This window comes from Budorcas taxicolor, chromosome 15 (genome assembly GCF_023091745.1).
Source record: "Budorcas taxicolor isolate Tak-1 chromosome 15, Takin1.1, whole genome shotgun sequence".
NCBI lineage: Eukaryota > Metazoa > Chordata > Mammalia > Artiodactyla > Bovidae > Budorcas > Budorcas taxicolor.
In genome coordinates, this window is record NC_068924.1 from 44,450,574 (window position 1) to 44,466,271 (window position 15,698).

The 15,698-nt window shown below is 45.8% G+C and overlaps 1 protein-coding gene across 8 annotated transcripts in view; it reads right to left on the reverse strand.

Moving 5' to 3' along the window:
* PPFIBP2 (PPFIA binding protein 2) overlaps positions 1 to 15,698 on the reverse strand; it is a 155,343-nt gene that overhangs the window by 40,777 nt on the left and 98,868 nt on the right. For 4 of the 8 annotated variants that reach the window (XM_052652524.1, XM_052652530.1, XM_052652527.1 and 1 more), the window contains 2 exons: positions 10,309 to 10,440; positions 1,486 to 1,668 (listed from right to left, as the gene is read on the reverse strand). In XM_052652524.1, coding sequence (XP_052508484.1) covers positions 1,486 to 1,668; positions 10,309 to 10,440 — 315 coding nt within the window. The remainder of the gene's footprint in view (positions 1 to 1,485; positions 1,669 to 10,308; positions 10,441 to 15,698) is intronic. The other 4 variants (XM_052652526.1, XM_052652525.1, XM_052652529.1 and 1 more) reach the window with 1 other exon arrangement.

The following is a 15,698-nucleotide window of genomic DNA, read 5'->3' on the forward strand; positions in this document are numbered from 1 at the left end:
TAGGGGCTGGTTATCCGCCTATACTGTGAACTCCATGAGCCTTGCTAACCTCTGGCACATAGTCAAGTAGGCATTCTTTCTTGATGCAACTCAAGCCACCTTTTAACTGGCCTGGAGCTCTTTGCATTCTGAGACAATCCACTGGAAAGTGACATTGCTTCCACTTGAACTGTGTAGGTTTTACTAAGATTTTTTTTTTTTTTAAACTAAAAATCTTTACTAAGATTTTTTTTTATAACTGAGGTAACCATTTGCTGCTGCCCTTAAAAAAAAAAAAAATGTCTTCCAACCTAAGATCATTGCCTCTTTGATCTGCAACATTAGACTTTAAGGCCTGTTGTGACTTGTAGTAGACCCAAGATCATTTTCTGAGTAGCTGTGCTTGAGGGGAACGCCAAGCCTGCTGATGGCAGAACCCAAAGTGTGCAGGTTACTGCTGAGGAGCGGCCATTATGGGGACACCGAGCAGGACCATCTCCAGGCTTGGTGACCTCTTGGGCCCAGCCTCTTCCTTCTCAGCTATTTGTTGCCCATCATGAGCTATTAACACTGGTGCCCACTCTGATTTCTCTCACAAGTCTTTCTGGGGTGACCCGCTCTCCATGGGGCCAGCACCTTGCAGAGCTCCCCTTTCCAAATCTGCACCTCATCTTGACTCTCATTTTGTTCCCCACCGAGCCCTGCCCCCTCACGCCCAAGTCAGAGTAGAGATTTTCAACACATCCCATAGTTGAGAATAACATCACGGCAACTTCCTACAGACGTGACTATTGTGGCCTTGACCTTCCTGGTCCTCTTCAGTAGGGAGCCTTGGAGGCACAGATCATGGCTGTGCAGCTGCCATCACAAAACACTGATGACACCAGTATGAGGGGTCAAGTCCAGAATCCCAGTCAGATACACTCCACAGGCCCAGAGGTGGTGAGATCCTGCAAATGTGATCATGTGGGAGAATTTTCCCCAGAAACTGAGATGATGACAGTTGTCAAACATATGGAAACTTGTGTTCTATTTTCTCACTGGGGGTAAATCCCTTTAAATATAAACTTGAAAGGATTCTTTCATGATGCTATTTTTTTCTTAAATAAAAAAAAAAAAGAAATCACATGAGACGAAACTTCATTTAATCTCCCAGCCCAGGAGGAAGAGCTGATGTTTGAGTCAGACCTGGGAAGGGAACTCCTGAAGCTTCCTTTTATACTAATGCCCCATCATTTGGGGCACCTGACACACCTCATTCCCAGCCCTGAGGGAGTTAAGTGCAGTCACCCATCAGAGGGCTGGCCTCTCCCGCTCAGATCCTGCTGGCGGAGTGTCACAGAGTTCAGCTCACGGCCCTCAAGGGGGAGTCCCAAGCTCTCCCCAGAGGTGACTGCAGATCCATGTTAAGCTAGCACACACGGTTCTGGTTAGGAGACACCCGGTCCCTCCGCCATGAGACGCCCCACACACACATGCTCCCAAATACTTAAGTGTGGTGCCTACAGGTGACCCCTCCCCGTGGGCACAGTCCTGGCCGCAGGGCTGGGGCCGGGCCGCACCGTCGCCGGCCGCCACCTCCTCAGGGTAGTCCCTACTGAGGGAGAGGCGCTCTTGCATCTGCCTGTGGATGTCCAACTGCAGCCTACACATCTGCTCCTGCAGCTCACTGATCACATTCAGAACCGACTGTAGGAAGGAAGAGAGAGGAGAGAAAAGCACTCAGGGTCAGTCTGCACTCACACACGGAACTCCCTGGGAAAGCAGAACAGAAGGACGGAAGTGTGCGGCGGGGCACCCAGGGGACACTGTCCACGATCACCTGCTTTCTTCACAGGAACCAAAAGATGCGGTGTTTTCCCTCACCTGCCCCATCCACAGGCCTGTCTTGCAATTTGAACAACACCCTGCCAATGCCTTCGTGCCATACTGGGGGCCATCACTACCTGTCCGGGTCTGAGACGCAGAGTCCAGCAACAGCAGAGATGGGCATACGTGTGGACACACCCCTTCTACACACACCAACTCCCTCCCCAAACATACCAACACCTGAGTACCAGGGACATACAGCACACAACACGTTCATAGGTCCCAACCCTAAGCACTCCCTCACGCCCAACACCACACCTGACTCCTCTGAAGCCTCAAGAACATTTTGGCCTTTTATGTCAACTTCGGAAAAATACTGCAACTTTTAGAATTTATACGTACTTAGTTCTGAATCTCTTGGACTAGCAGCTCCACTGGGCTTTCCTTTACCTACTCCACAGACATTTAGTGGCATTCTTCAGGGACCCAAGGCCACAGTAAGCAGTGGCACTCATGGGTGAGTGAGGAGAAACACACAAATAAAAACCACAAATGGTTATAAGTGCTATGCCAGGAAGACAGTGGGGCTTTCAGAGAGTGGTGAGGGACTAATTCTGCCTGGGTCAGGTCAGAGAGGGAACGAGTCTCAGTGATGTCAAGAAGGCACATTCTTGACCCCTCACCTGGGTGGGGGTAAAGGAGACGAGGAGTCGGGAACTGGGTGATATGGTAGATGACGGTACTGCTCACATCAACAAGATACCCGGGAGGCTGGGGAAGACTGTGGGCAGAGTGAAGCAGATGGCTGGCAACAGATCTACACAGAGCCTAGGGTGGCCAGGGTGGCAGCCAATCACAGTGTTTGGCCCCTTTCTGCCCACCTTCTCTGACGTTCTAAGCACCATGCTGAGGGGTCTGCCCCGTGGTGCCTGCCCAGGCAGGCAAGGTTTCCATCCCCAATAGAAACTATGTTTTCTTTAAAAAGAAAGGCTCCTGCCCCCTAAACTTGCCGGGTCCAGGTGGCAGCTTGGGGCTGAGAGGACACTGGGCTTGGGCCCTACGCCAGCCGCTCCACTTGAACCTGGGGAGCTGCACTGCAGGCGTGGCTGTTGTGAGCGGGCCCCTGGCCTCCCGGCCACTCTGCCCTGGAGCTAGCTCACCTAAACCAGCCCGGAGAGGGCCCCACCCTGTCTTCACCCAGAATCCGTGACAGAAGGCGGGCCGCCCTGGGCTCAGCTGACTTTGGTAAACAGCTTGCATGGCGCCTGGCACACAGGGGCCTTCGATAAATGGGAGTTCACTTTCCCCCAGTGCTTCTTTTGCCACCAAGTACTTGACCCGTAAGGAATGAAGGAGACAAACTGGGAGAGCAATCAAAAACATCTCAAGGTCACGGGACATAGTGAAGGCCCACATGACATTGATCGCTGACAACAAAAGCCCAGGCTCGCTTCCCATACTGGCCACTCTTGCAGAACCTTTAGTCTCTCCTAGCCACTGGCCCCGCCTGTCTTCAGACCTGTTCTTCTCTCGCTTACGTAAGTTTCAAGAACTTTGGTGCCCTCACTCTTCTCTTGTTCCCTTCATTGGTACCTCTCTCAAGTGAGGGGTCTAGACCCACTGACCCTGATTTTCGTCACCTCATCCCCAGCTCCAGTCTCCAGGCAAATGAGCTGGAGCTCTGTCTCCACCACACAAGGGGTCAGTGCCCGCCTCCTGGTCAGATCCACACACGTGTTCTCTGTCCTCAAGCTGCGTGCTCCTTCTTTTTACTCCTTACCTTCAGGAACTCTGAACTACTCAGGTTCTTCTGGCCTCTCTTTTACTCTTTTTCTGCCAACTTATCCATCACTGCAGCCTGTGGGTCTTCATGAATCCCAATGTCAACTGACTTGTTTAGTTTTTCTTTGGCTTCCTACCATCACAACTTCAAGGCCTTCTATTTCAGCATCCAATGGACTAAAAATGCTCACCAGGCAGGAAGACTAAGGGCAGATGACATGACCCTCTACAAAAAAAAATCTTCCTAGCAGGAACCTTAAGGCACTATTCATTATCATTTGGGTACCAATAAGATGCTTGCTCCTTGGAAGAAAAGTTATAACCAACCTAGACAGCTTATTAAAAAGCAGAAACATTACTTTGCCAACAAAGGTCCATCTAGTCAAAGCTATGGTTCTCCAGTAGTCATGTATGGATGTGAGAGTCGGACTATAAAGAAAGCTGAGCACTGAAGAATTGATGCTTTTGAACTGTGGTGTTGGAGAAGACTCTTGAGAGTCCCTTGGACAGCAAGGACACCCAACCAGTCCATCCTAAAGGTCAGTCCTGAATATTCATTGGAAAGACTGATGCTGAAGCTGAAGCTCCAATACTCTGACCACCTGATGTTAAGAACTGACTCATTTGAAAAGACCCCGATGCTGGGAAAGATTGAAAGTGGGAGAAGGGGACGACAGAGGATGAGATGGTTGGATGGCATCACCGACTCAATGGACATGAGTTTGAGTAAACTCCAGGAGTTGGTGATGGACAGGGAGGCCTGCTGTGCTGCAGTCCATGGGGTCACAGAGTCAGATACGACTGAGCAACTGAACTGGTACCTATTTTGACATTCATCCTAAATTCCTGTATCTTATCCGCAAGACTATCCGAAGCAGTGTTTCCACATGTGATGCCTCACTAAAGTGGGCATTTTCCAGGCCTAATGCTGCAGGATGTACTCCTGGCCAAACCAGTGAGGCCCAACAGACATGACTTGCTCTTAACAGACACAGACCCCTACTTTGTCTTCTAGCTTCTCACAAACCATCACAGGGTTGACTTCAAACTCCACAGACTGAATTTTGTAGAACCCTTCTTTCTTTGCCATTTTGAAAAAAGAGAAGGAGGAGAAAATGGTTACTTCCAGTTCTTCAGCAACTCACTGATTTCTCAGATTCCTTAAAATTCACTCACAGCAAGCACCTGTGCACCTGTGAGAAGCATCAGCGGAACCAAGCCCATTCTTTCTTTGACCTTCTCACTGAGCAGGGAACTTTAAAGGGAAATCTCCCTATTGCCCTCGGCACTGTCCCTTTGAGTGGGGTTTGCCCTTCCTGATAACTGTTCATACAGGTGCACTTTTATTTGTCCTTTCGACCTTTTGAACAAGCCCCTTTGAAAACTAGTTTCTCTCAAGGTATCTCTAAGCTTCTCCTTTTTATTGGTATTATTTGTGAGGTTACACAGTCAGAAATAATTATATTTGTAAGCAGTTCAATATTTTTGAGTCATCTCTTCTTTGTCTGAACTTTCAAAGGTAAGCCTTACCAAAGTCTATAGTGCATGGCAGTCTATGGTGAGTTTCCCCTCCTCCACTGTCATGAAGTCTCAAAATAACAATGGCTACTCGCTCCCAAGACACTCTTCACTTCTACTTCATAAACTAGTTTCTAGCTTTGCTTTAGCATTAGAGCCAGAGTGGGAGTTTTCCTGGTTTATCTACATTCAGGGCAGAAACTAAAAACAAGAGGGGTAGGGAAGAAGCAAAAACAAAAAGCAGCCTTTCAATACTTAGGTGTTTAGCTGGAGGAATCTTTTGAAAGTAAAAGTGTGAGTCGCTCAGTCGTGTCCAACTCTTTGAAGCCCTGTGGACTGTAGCCCGCCAGGCTCCTCTGTTCATGAGATTTCCCAAGCAAGAATGCTGGAGTGCACTGCCATTCCTTTCTCCAGGGAATCTTCCCATCCTAGAGACTGAATGTGGCTGTCCTGCACTGCAGGCAGATTCTTTACTCTCTGAGTCACTAGGGAAGCCTAGAGGAGTCTTTTTAGGAACTCTCCAAATTGCTGCTCCCTCCCATTCCTGCCCTTGTCTGCCTCCATCAGCCTGGGGATCTGGATCAGGAGTGCACCTATTTTCCTCCTCCACTTCCTGTAACCACGTGGTGCACCCCAGCAATTCTGGAACACTCTCCTCTCAACCTCCTATCCATGTGGCAGCGCTGTTCTCCAGCATGTGCATCCTCAGGCCTGCCACTTCAATGTACTTTAAAATCCTTTATTTTCAGAGCTAGCCCATTTCCCCTCTCAACAGGTCTGTCTCTCTCCCATACAGTGGAGCCTTTTGTAGCAGTGTTTCCATTCTCGGGCCTCATGTCATGAAGTCCAGGTGACATTTATGAGGTTCTAATCACTACTCTGTAATCTCAGCTCATTTTATTTACTCCTCCTGCTTTGCAAACCATCAAATTTCTTTTTTTTTAATGATACTTTTTTGTGAGAGACTACTGGGCAGCGCCCATAATCAGTCTTTCCTATCCTACCCTACCTGTTAAACTTGTTCACAGTTTTACTTAGCTGTTTTTCTCCCTCTTACTTCATGCTCAGTTTAGTACCATCCTGGCACTCTGACATGTCAGGGTGGGAATATCACCTCCACACCTGTCAAAAGGTCAAATGCATGTACCCTTTGACCTTTCAATTTCACTTCAATATCTTCACACATTTACAAATTTATTCACAACAGCATTACTTATAAGAACAAACACTTGGAAACAAATGTCCTCCCAAAAAGAGAGAAATGGCTAAATAAATGGGGGTAGAGAGTGAAATAATATATAAATATAAATGAGGAAAGAAAAATTTTAATGTGCTTGATATGAAACGAACTCTGACTGCTCATTAAAAAAGAGAAAATCTAAAGTAATGTGTATCTGTGCAAAAATGAGGAAGATAATTTACCCACCTAAATTTGCTTATCCATATATAGGATAATTCTGAAGGATACAAAACAAACTGACAACACTGGCGCCTGCCTGCTGGCCGGGGAAGAAGAGATTTTGCTGCATATACCTTTCTGAACTCTTAACTTATGAATTGTTGGAGTATATTTCCTATACAAATAAAAATGAGTAAATAAAATAAAATACATAAAATAAAAACAAGAATAGTAAAACTCTCCAAAGTCAGGCTAGCACCTCTCGGAGCAAACACAATCATCCCAGTCTTTGCTCTGTACTCCAAGTCCATCATTCTGATTGCCCCAGTTCAGAAATCAGAACCCTTCCTTTCCAAAGTCCCACCCATAGGGAGAAAATGAGCATGACAACAGCATCTGTGCTATAAGACATTCCATTTTCTGCCAGGAAATCCTAGAGACTGTTTCTGGGTCTCTCTCTGATATTCCTGACCCATCAGGTAACTCCACTTCCCAGCACACGCTGGGTCCCTGCTCCCCTTTTGGAAGGCTGCTCTGGTACTACATGCAGAAGGGGATGCAGCTGCAGGCTCCCTGCATACCCAGTGCTGGAAGCCAGATGCCCTTCTCCAAGGAAGATCTCTCCAAGGGCCATAACTTTGTAGGGGCACAACCCAGAGGTTTTCCTTTGTCTCTGGATCGCTTTCTTTCATGTCCCATCCTCCCAATTGTGGTATCTATCACTTTTCTCATTGGTCACTTTTCCTATCATCCTACTTTTCAGGCATAAACCTAACAGACCCAAACATGGGTCCCCTGAAATGACCCAGAACCACTGCAAAAGGCTCAGAAGAAAAGGTACAGTAAACAGGAAACCCAGTATTCACCCACATCTCATAAGGGTCACCAGCGACTCTTGAGTGAGCTGGCTGTCAGGATTGTATTTGTTTAAAAGGAAACCTGCACCTCAAAGTCCTCGGGTTTATATATGAACATTTGTAATCACTTCCATACTGACTATAGGGCAACAGGATACTGGCTTAGGATAAGTCCTGAGCTACACAGAGAAAGTTTGTTCAGATCTGGCTACCTCAAAAGAAAAAAGAAAAAAAAAAAAGGCTTGCCTCTTTCAAACTGTAAGCAATCAGGCCTTAGGCTAGGTACATTCACTAGAAAAACAGCAGCAGCATAGGATGAGAAGCAACATTCCCTTTAATCATGTTACTACGCCCTCAGTGACCTGAGCTGGCCAAACATCTCACACAAAATAAACACCTTCACGCACAGGACAATAGTGCGCTTAAGCAGCCCTCTGCATGGCTCTGAGCCTCAGGCGCCCCAGAGAGTTACAGACGGTAGTGTTGGGTCTGAACACACTAGCAAAGATCCTGTTCAATTACAAGAATGAGAAAGTTGTTTCAGGTCAGGGGGCTGGTCACTGAATATCACAAGTTCAACGGCCTGAAAAATTCCTCCACGTGGAAGGAAACCTAATGCTTGTACTAGCAGCTGGGAAGGGCTGTTATCTGGTAGAACTGAGGCCAGGGGCTTAGGGCTTATGGTGCCCCATATATGAACAGCCTAATGGAAAACAAAAACAAAAACTCAGACTGAAAAATAATCCTTCAGAAAAGAAAAATTAAAGCAAACAGTAAAATGACTGTATTAGTGGTAAGTGGCCTAGAAGTGGGGGCTCCCCTTCCTTCTCCAGAAAGGAGCTGAACGGATCCAGCTCAGTGCTAACCCAGCATTCTGCTGCCATGAACTGACTCTCTAAGGCCCACATCCACTACAGTGACTGGTTCAGAACAAAGCACTTGAGCGAAACTAGCCCAGTGAGATGCAATCCTGGGGAACCTTTGAAAGAGAAACTCTCTCTCTGCAGAGGCCACTATAGTAGGATCTAAGGCTAACTTTGGCCACCTTCGTCACATGTGGGAGAGCCTTCCTGAGAATAAGCTGGTGCATGCATGCTCATTCATGTCCGACTCTTTGCAACACCATGGACTGTAGCCCGCCAGGCTCCTCTGTTCACAGAATTTTCCAGGCAAGAATACTGGAGCAGGTTGCCATTTCCTTCTCCAGGGAATCTTCCTAACCCAGGGATCTAACTGGCATCTGTTATACCTTATACATTGGCAGGTGGATTCTTTACCACTGAGCCATCTGGGAAGCCAAGAACAAATGAGACATTAAACCTGATTTCTAACGACATGGTAAAGCCAACTGGATCTAATGTGATCAGCTTTTAAAACCCTAGACTGTTCCAGTTATGTGACTTAATAGCCCCCCCCCCCCTTTCGTTTCTTTTCCTTCCTTCTTTCCATGGTTTTGGTCTCTATGATTTTAAGTCTTCTGCCCCCAAGCCTGAATGTATATCCACATGTGGTCACATGTCTTGAAATATTGGTAAAAGAACTCTAAATCTGGAGAAAATGCAGTTGCTTCTCTCTGGACATTGAAGAAGTCTAGTCTATTCAATTGACACTTCACACAGAGAGGCTTTCAGTCTGTGTGAACTCTGCAGTAGGTCAATAATGTAGCACACTCAACAACACAATCAGCAGTAACTAATAAAAGCTTGCTATCCAGCACTGTGCTAAGGACTATGCATACACATGATGTCCTTCCGTCCTCAGAACAACTGAGCAAATCGTATTACTAATCTCCATTTCACAAAAGAAGAAACACAGGTTTGGGGGCGGGGGTTCAATTACTTTTCTAAGATCACAGAGCTACGGAGTAGCTGAGCTTGGATTACAGCCAAGAGATCTGATTCAAGAGCGTGTACTCTTAATCCCTGGAAGATAGTGTCCTCAGCTTAATGGAGATAAATTTTCTTTTGGAAACTATACTTCTTACTAATGAGCATGTTCTCAAAAGCAACACAAGGAATATGCCCCACATATTAGCAGTGTCTCCATCGCCAGCATTTACCCAGTAAACACAAATGTGCCAGGTTTCAGGGGACAATGATGTTTGTGCTTAATTGAAAGGAACAATGTCCATCTTTAGATTTTAGATATGCCTTAATGGAAGCAAGGATGCCAGATCATACGATACAGACTTAACTTTTGTTATTTTTTTTTCTGATTTCATAAGACAATTACCCAGTTTCCAGATAAAGAAATGGAAGTTCAGAGAGATTAAGTAGTTAACTTGCTGAAATTCAAAGAGGTATTAATCAGTTAGGTCAGTTAATTGAGCCAAAGCATTTCTAAACCTAAAGGCTACTCTTCTTGTCACATCTCACAATGCCACATCTCAGAATGCACAGTATACGAATAGAGAGGCTTGTGGGTAGAGACACACAGAAGGTGGATGCTCCAATCAATGGCGTATGAAGCCTGAGAAAACAAAACCAAAACAAGTCACAGGAAAACATTCTCTAAGAGAAAGCCTGTGTACAGGCTCACCCACAGGAGCCATCAGGAGAAAAGAAACACAAAATCTAGGGGCTGCAACTGGGTCACTGAAATGCATATTAAAGGATGTCTCCAGACTCCATGAACAATGACAGTGGCCATCCCAGCACATGGTCATCTCTCACAGGAGACCTCTTGTGTCCCTCTGACTCTTGTCTGCTCCTTTCCATCCTTGCCAGCAGCCTGAGGTAGGATAAAGCCTAGAGCCAAAACGGGGTGGTTTGGGCACTGCTGAAATCTGCAGCCACAGCAAAACCTGATAACTTGGTATTAACAGATCACTGAGTCTTTGATGCATAGATGTTTCTGGCACTCAGTGGCTGTCAGGCTTGGGGTTGACCAGATGGCCTGAGGCCACATTAGGATAGCTTCCCCTGATCTGAGCTTAGGACAGTATGGGTGGTTTATCGCACTCACCTCTGCTTTTTTCTGCTTCTCCTCCTGCTCCTTCTGTTCCTTCTCCATGCCCACCAGCTTGAGCTTCAGCTCAGACACTTCGGTCATCAGATTGAGCTTCTGGGTCTCAAGAGATGTACGACTTAGTAGCTCCTGCAGGCAAAAACAGATCTCAAAATCACAAATCTCCATAGCAGTATGAACAACTGTAACTCCATGCATAGCACGTAAGGCAGTCTCTACATTGTACATTGAAACCGTTACATGTGAGTCACACTGGAACAGGCCTGGGTTGATGGTGGGTTACTCAGGGATTGCACAGTCCCTGATGCTATCCTCTGTGCTCTGAGAGTCAATGTGAGCTATGTTTCTCAAGAAAACACATTTGTCCATAGAAACCAGGTTAGAGAAAAATTATTCATTATTTCCAGGTTAGAGAAAAATAGATGGGTTGGCTCAGAGAACAAAATTTCTCCATGTCTATTTTTAAAGCAAAGGCAGCAGATTCTCTGCACCAAAATAAACAAACAAAAAAAAAACAAGCTAATGTTCATAATATATGTTTCAAAACCAAAGTCTCCATATCATCTCCTGGGCTTAGTTCAATATTCAGCCCAGTCTTCCATACATCTCACTGTTAAGACCTCGCTGCAACGAATCTAGAAGGGAGCTAGGACATAAAGCAGATATTCGGTGATTATTTACTGAATGGTTATAGTATAATCTTCTGTGGTATGTATCTTTCCTAGTAGTCCTGCCAAGTCTAAAGCAGTAGCAGACAACAACCTGCCATTAATGCGTGCACTTAATAAGCATAAATAAGATGAAAAACAAAGGTGATAGGCGAAATACCTGCTTAGCACTACTAGGAATTATGAAGGGTCTCAAAAGCCAGGCGGACCTCCCACAGTCCAGGGGTAACATTTCTCCACGGGCAAAAAGGCAATGTTCCACAAGATCCCAAATCCTGCCACCCGACAGACACTGGACACACAAGTCCTGGCAAGGAGACTATGATACAGCCCTCAGAGGCCCTAGGAAGGCAACCACTGACATGAGCAGGTGGAAAGGGCATCCTGCCATGGTCTGAACTTTCTGTGTCATCTTAAGCAACCCAACCCTAGTACAAGAATGGTGATCTCAACAATCTGACCCTACAGCCACAAATGTACTATGAACCGTCTTCAACTCATAAAACCAAACCACACGAGACACAGATTTTAACTTGGACAAGATGATTTCCTAGGCCAAAGATCGTTGGTATCACTGAAAGCCAGGCTACAAACCATCCATTTGCTAACCTGAGAGAGTAAGTATCTAGAACCCAAAGCATTCAGCAAAATGAGCTTTGCACTGGGCTGAGGAGGCCAGCTCTTCCTGAGCCAGCCAGATGTGAAACTGGCTTACAGGGCAAAGGTGGGGCCCCTTGGTCATGAGGAGTTAGCCAGATAAGGGAGCCCAGTGTTGAGAGCAGGGGTGGGTGGACACAGATTCACTGAGTACCTCCTCTGTGCTCAACACTGCTGGGTGCTTTACATATATTGTCTCAACAAACCCTCACCCAGGGACTAGGCAGTCAAGACGAAGAAATGAGCCCAAGATTTATTGGTCCTTTCATCTACTTGAGGCAGTTTGCAAATAGACAATTCAAGTTAAAAAATAAACTGTAAAACTTAAATCAGGTAAGGAAAGAAGATGAAGCCAGAGTGGCTTCTGGCATAAAACTCAGACCCTAAAGTTCTATTCTTTATCGATGATCAATATTATCTATATTAATGCTTTTGAACTGGGGTGTTGGAGAAGACTCTTGAGAGTCCCTTGGACTGCAAGGAGATCCAATCAGTCCATCCTAAAGGAAATCAGTGCTGAATATTCATTGGAAGGACTGATGCTGAAGCTGAAACTCCAATACTTTGGCCACCTGATGTGAAGAGCTGACTCATTGGAAAAGACCCTGATGATGGGAAAGATTGAAGGCAGGAGGAGAGGGGGATGACAGAGGATGAGATGGTTGGATGGCATCACCATGAAAGACATGAGTTTGAGTAAACTCTGGGAGTTGGTGATGGACAGCAATACCTGGTGTGCTGCAGTCCATGGGGTTGCAAAGAGTCGGACATGACTGAGTGACTGAACTGAACTGAAAGTTCTATTCACAGCTAGAGATTAAGTACAATGTGTGTGAATTTCCCAGCCAGCAGTGCAAAAGGAAAAATGGATGATTCTAGAAGTCCAGATCCATAGCATAATAACAATTGCTTTGGAGTGCTGAGAACTGAGAAAGTTTTCTTCCATGAGACTTCAATCATTTGTTCAACTATCAGATGCCAAGGCCTAGGGACAGGAGAGTTAAAAACACAGCTCCTGTGGAGTGCTTGAGTCTTTTAAGATGGTATTTATGCAGTCGTCTATTGACTAGCGGTCAAGATATAAGACAATATCTTGACCTAGATATTGACCCAATATACAATATCTTGACCCAATCCTACCAAGACAAGTGGGATTCAAAAAAGCTTCATAAGGCATCTCTCTTAAAGATTAGAATCTACTCTGCTTCCTTTATTGCCAGAATCCCTCTGGCTGTTTTAAATGCTGGGTTGTAACTGGTCATACCAATGTTAAAGTTGACAAGGATAATGTTCAAATTGGTTGCATCAAAGTTCCAATAGCATTCCAATTGATAATGGCAGTGTTCTGACTGGTCATACTAACCTTCCAAGTGGACATTTCAGTTAGACACACCAAAGTCTTAATTAGAAGCCTGGGGTTGCCTAACTTCACACGGCCTACTGTTAGTAAAACTTCTACCTACTCTCTCCGAGCTTGCATCTATTAGCATGTGCTTCCCCCTTTCATTATCATCATCCCAGTCTTTGTCATTTATATTGAGAAGTACCATCCTAGTCCCTGAACTCAAAATCAGCCTTCGCCAGTCTTATCCCAGCCCAGCTCCACCTCCTCATCTCCAAGCCCAGCACAGTCTCCAGCCATTGTTGTGTGCTACGGCCTCTATCCTAATTATCATGTGTGTGCTTAGTCACTCAGCCATGTCCGACTCTTTGCAACCTCATGGACTGTAGGCCGCCAGGCTCCTCTGTCCATGGGATTCTCCAGGCAAGAATACTGGAGTGGGTATCCATTCCTTTCTCCTGGAGATCTTCCCAACCCAGGGACTGAACCTGGGTCTCCTGCATTGCAGGCAGATTCTTTACCATCTAAGCTACTACTTGACCCTCATCTTGATCCAGAATGTATGTGTTTTGCTTCTAAAATCTTCAACTCTGAAATTCTCTCCTCTAGCCACAATACTCTGACCTTTCAACTAGCGCTTTTACTTACTCAAATCATCTTTAATTTTGACTTCTGTGGCTACTAGTTACTTAATAACTCCCTATTTTCCTAGTTTATCAACTTCCTTTATGCAGTATTTACCTCCATAGCCACCGTATACCTTAAGGCTTGTCATCTCCATTGTGCCATTTCTGCACCAGAAAATTCTCCCTCCAACTCATTCTTGCCCCTAGGTCTGAAGTGTGTTTGCTTCACCAGTGCCCAGTCCGTGCCAAACCTCAGACTGTTGCCTATGTTTCCACTCCCTACGGCCTGAGAACTGCTGGTAAAAGTCACTTAATGATGCCAATTTGTTTCCACACAAATTTACTCTATCTAATTACAGCTGATATTCCAAACTGTAAAACTTGTATTCTTCTCTGGCTGGTTTCTTTCAGAGATTGTTCCAAATCTTTTCCATTCTCTTTGAGCTCTAAACCCCACCCTATTCCCCTCTTCTCCTCAAATAACCTCTCCTTTTATTTACTGAAAAGATTCTTAAAGATCATCTGATCAGTCATTGAACTTACATCCTTCTGTTTCAAAGTTTCCTGGAAGCCCTCATTTCTCTCTCTTGAATCATGTCCCAGAGAAAGCAAGTCCACAACTCCTTTCTGAGGCTAGCCTGACATGACTGAACGCAGCAACCATCAGAACCTCTGTGAGGCTCTACCATCTTAAGAACCGTTCCCGAGTTTCACAGAAAAGAACAAAATTCTGCAAAGCAGTTATCTTTCAATTAAAAAATAAATAAATTAAAGAAAAAAAAAAGAACTGCTCCCGAGCCCAGTAAGTTTCCAGGTTGCACAATAAAAGCATATGTTAAAAGACACATAGATTCCAGGGTTTTCTTCTGAATTGCCCCAGTTGACCCACCTTCCTGTGGCTGAACAGTCCTCCACGCCATCCTCTCTCGGCTTGAAGACTCAGGTTACTCCCTGGTTAATCAGTAGCATTGGGCTTTGTTCTAAGTCCTAGTTCTGTTTCTCCCTCTAGCTGGTAGAGCAGAGTGAAGCCTGCTCTCAGGGACCTGGGCCCTCCCTCACCTCTGTACTGCCTTTAGAGGAAGTTCCCACCAAGTCTGGGCTACTCTAGGGTAGGGCCATTAATCATCCGGATCTGACAGGCATTTAATCTCTCCCTCACCATCAGCTTCCATCCCTCAGGCTATAAACATGATCAAATTTCTGACATTTGAAAGAAACTTCCCTCTTGACCTCCTTCCCCTCCGGCGACCACCGTCAGCTCCCTAGTGCTTGGACCGGGCAGGCATACTCTGTGTGTGGTGTGAGTGCGAACATTGGCTCTCTTTCTCTCTCCACTCGCTTATTCCCCTCACAGCCAAGCCCTGAACAGAATAATCTACTCTTGCTGCCTCTTCCTCATCTTCCTGTTACTTCTCAAGAAAACGTCTGCACGCCTGCAACTCGGCTTTGGCCTTCAGCGGACAGAATATAGAAGCCGTCCTGGCTCCGGGGACCAATGCCCACACTTTCACTTCTCAGCTCTCTACCCACTGACTCACCCTGAATCCTCTCATCAGTGTAACCCCATCTTCCCTTTCCATTTCCCTGACCTTTCTTTTTTCCTTTTTCCTGTCATTTGCTAGCTTCTTTTATCCTGGTTACCCTTTAAGAATAACATTCTTGGATCCTGAGCACCCATCCCCAAGACTGGAGTGATTTCTGGGTCCAGCCTATTTGTCTAGAAGGTTTGGCACCTACTCAGACCCACAGGGTGGGATTCTGCTGGGATCTATCCCAATCATACAGCTACTGTAATAGGTGGGGTGGGGGCAGTATGAGCAGGCAGGGGGGCTGACGAGAGGCAACGATTTCATAACGTCTGCTCTCCTGATTGTTTCAAGGCTGCCTGTATAAATGAGAGAAGGCAGGGGATAAACAGAGGGTGGTATGAGACGAGGGTGGTTTGTGTTTCTTACTATGAAGGGCCATGAAACTGGATAATGAAACTTTAGGAAGAAAACCAATGAATAAAATTATCACCCACCCCCCTCACTTCACCACGACCAGTAATCTCTTCCAGAAGGGCCAATACATCTCCTTTCTTGGAGATGGAAA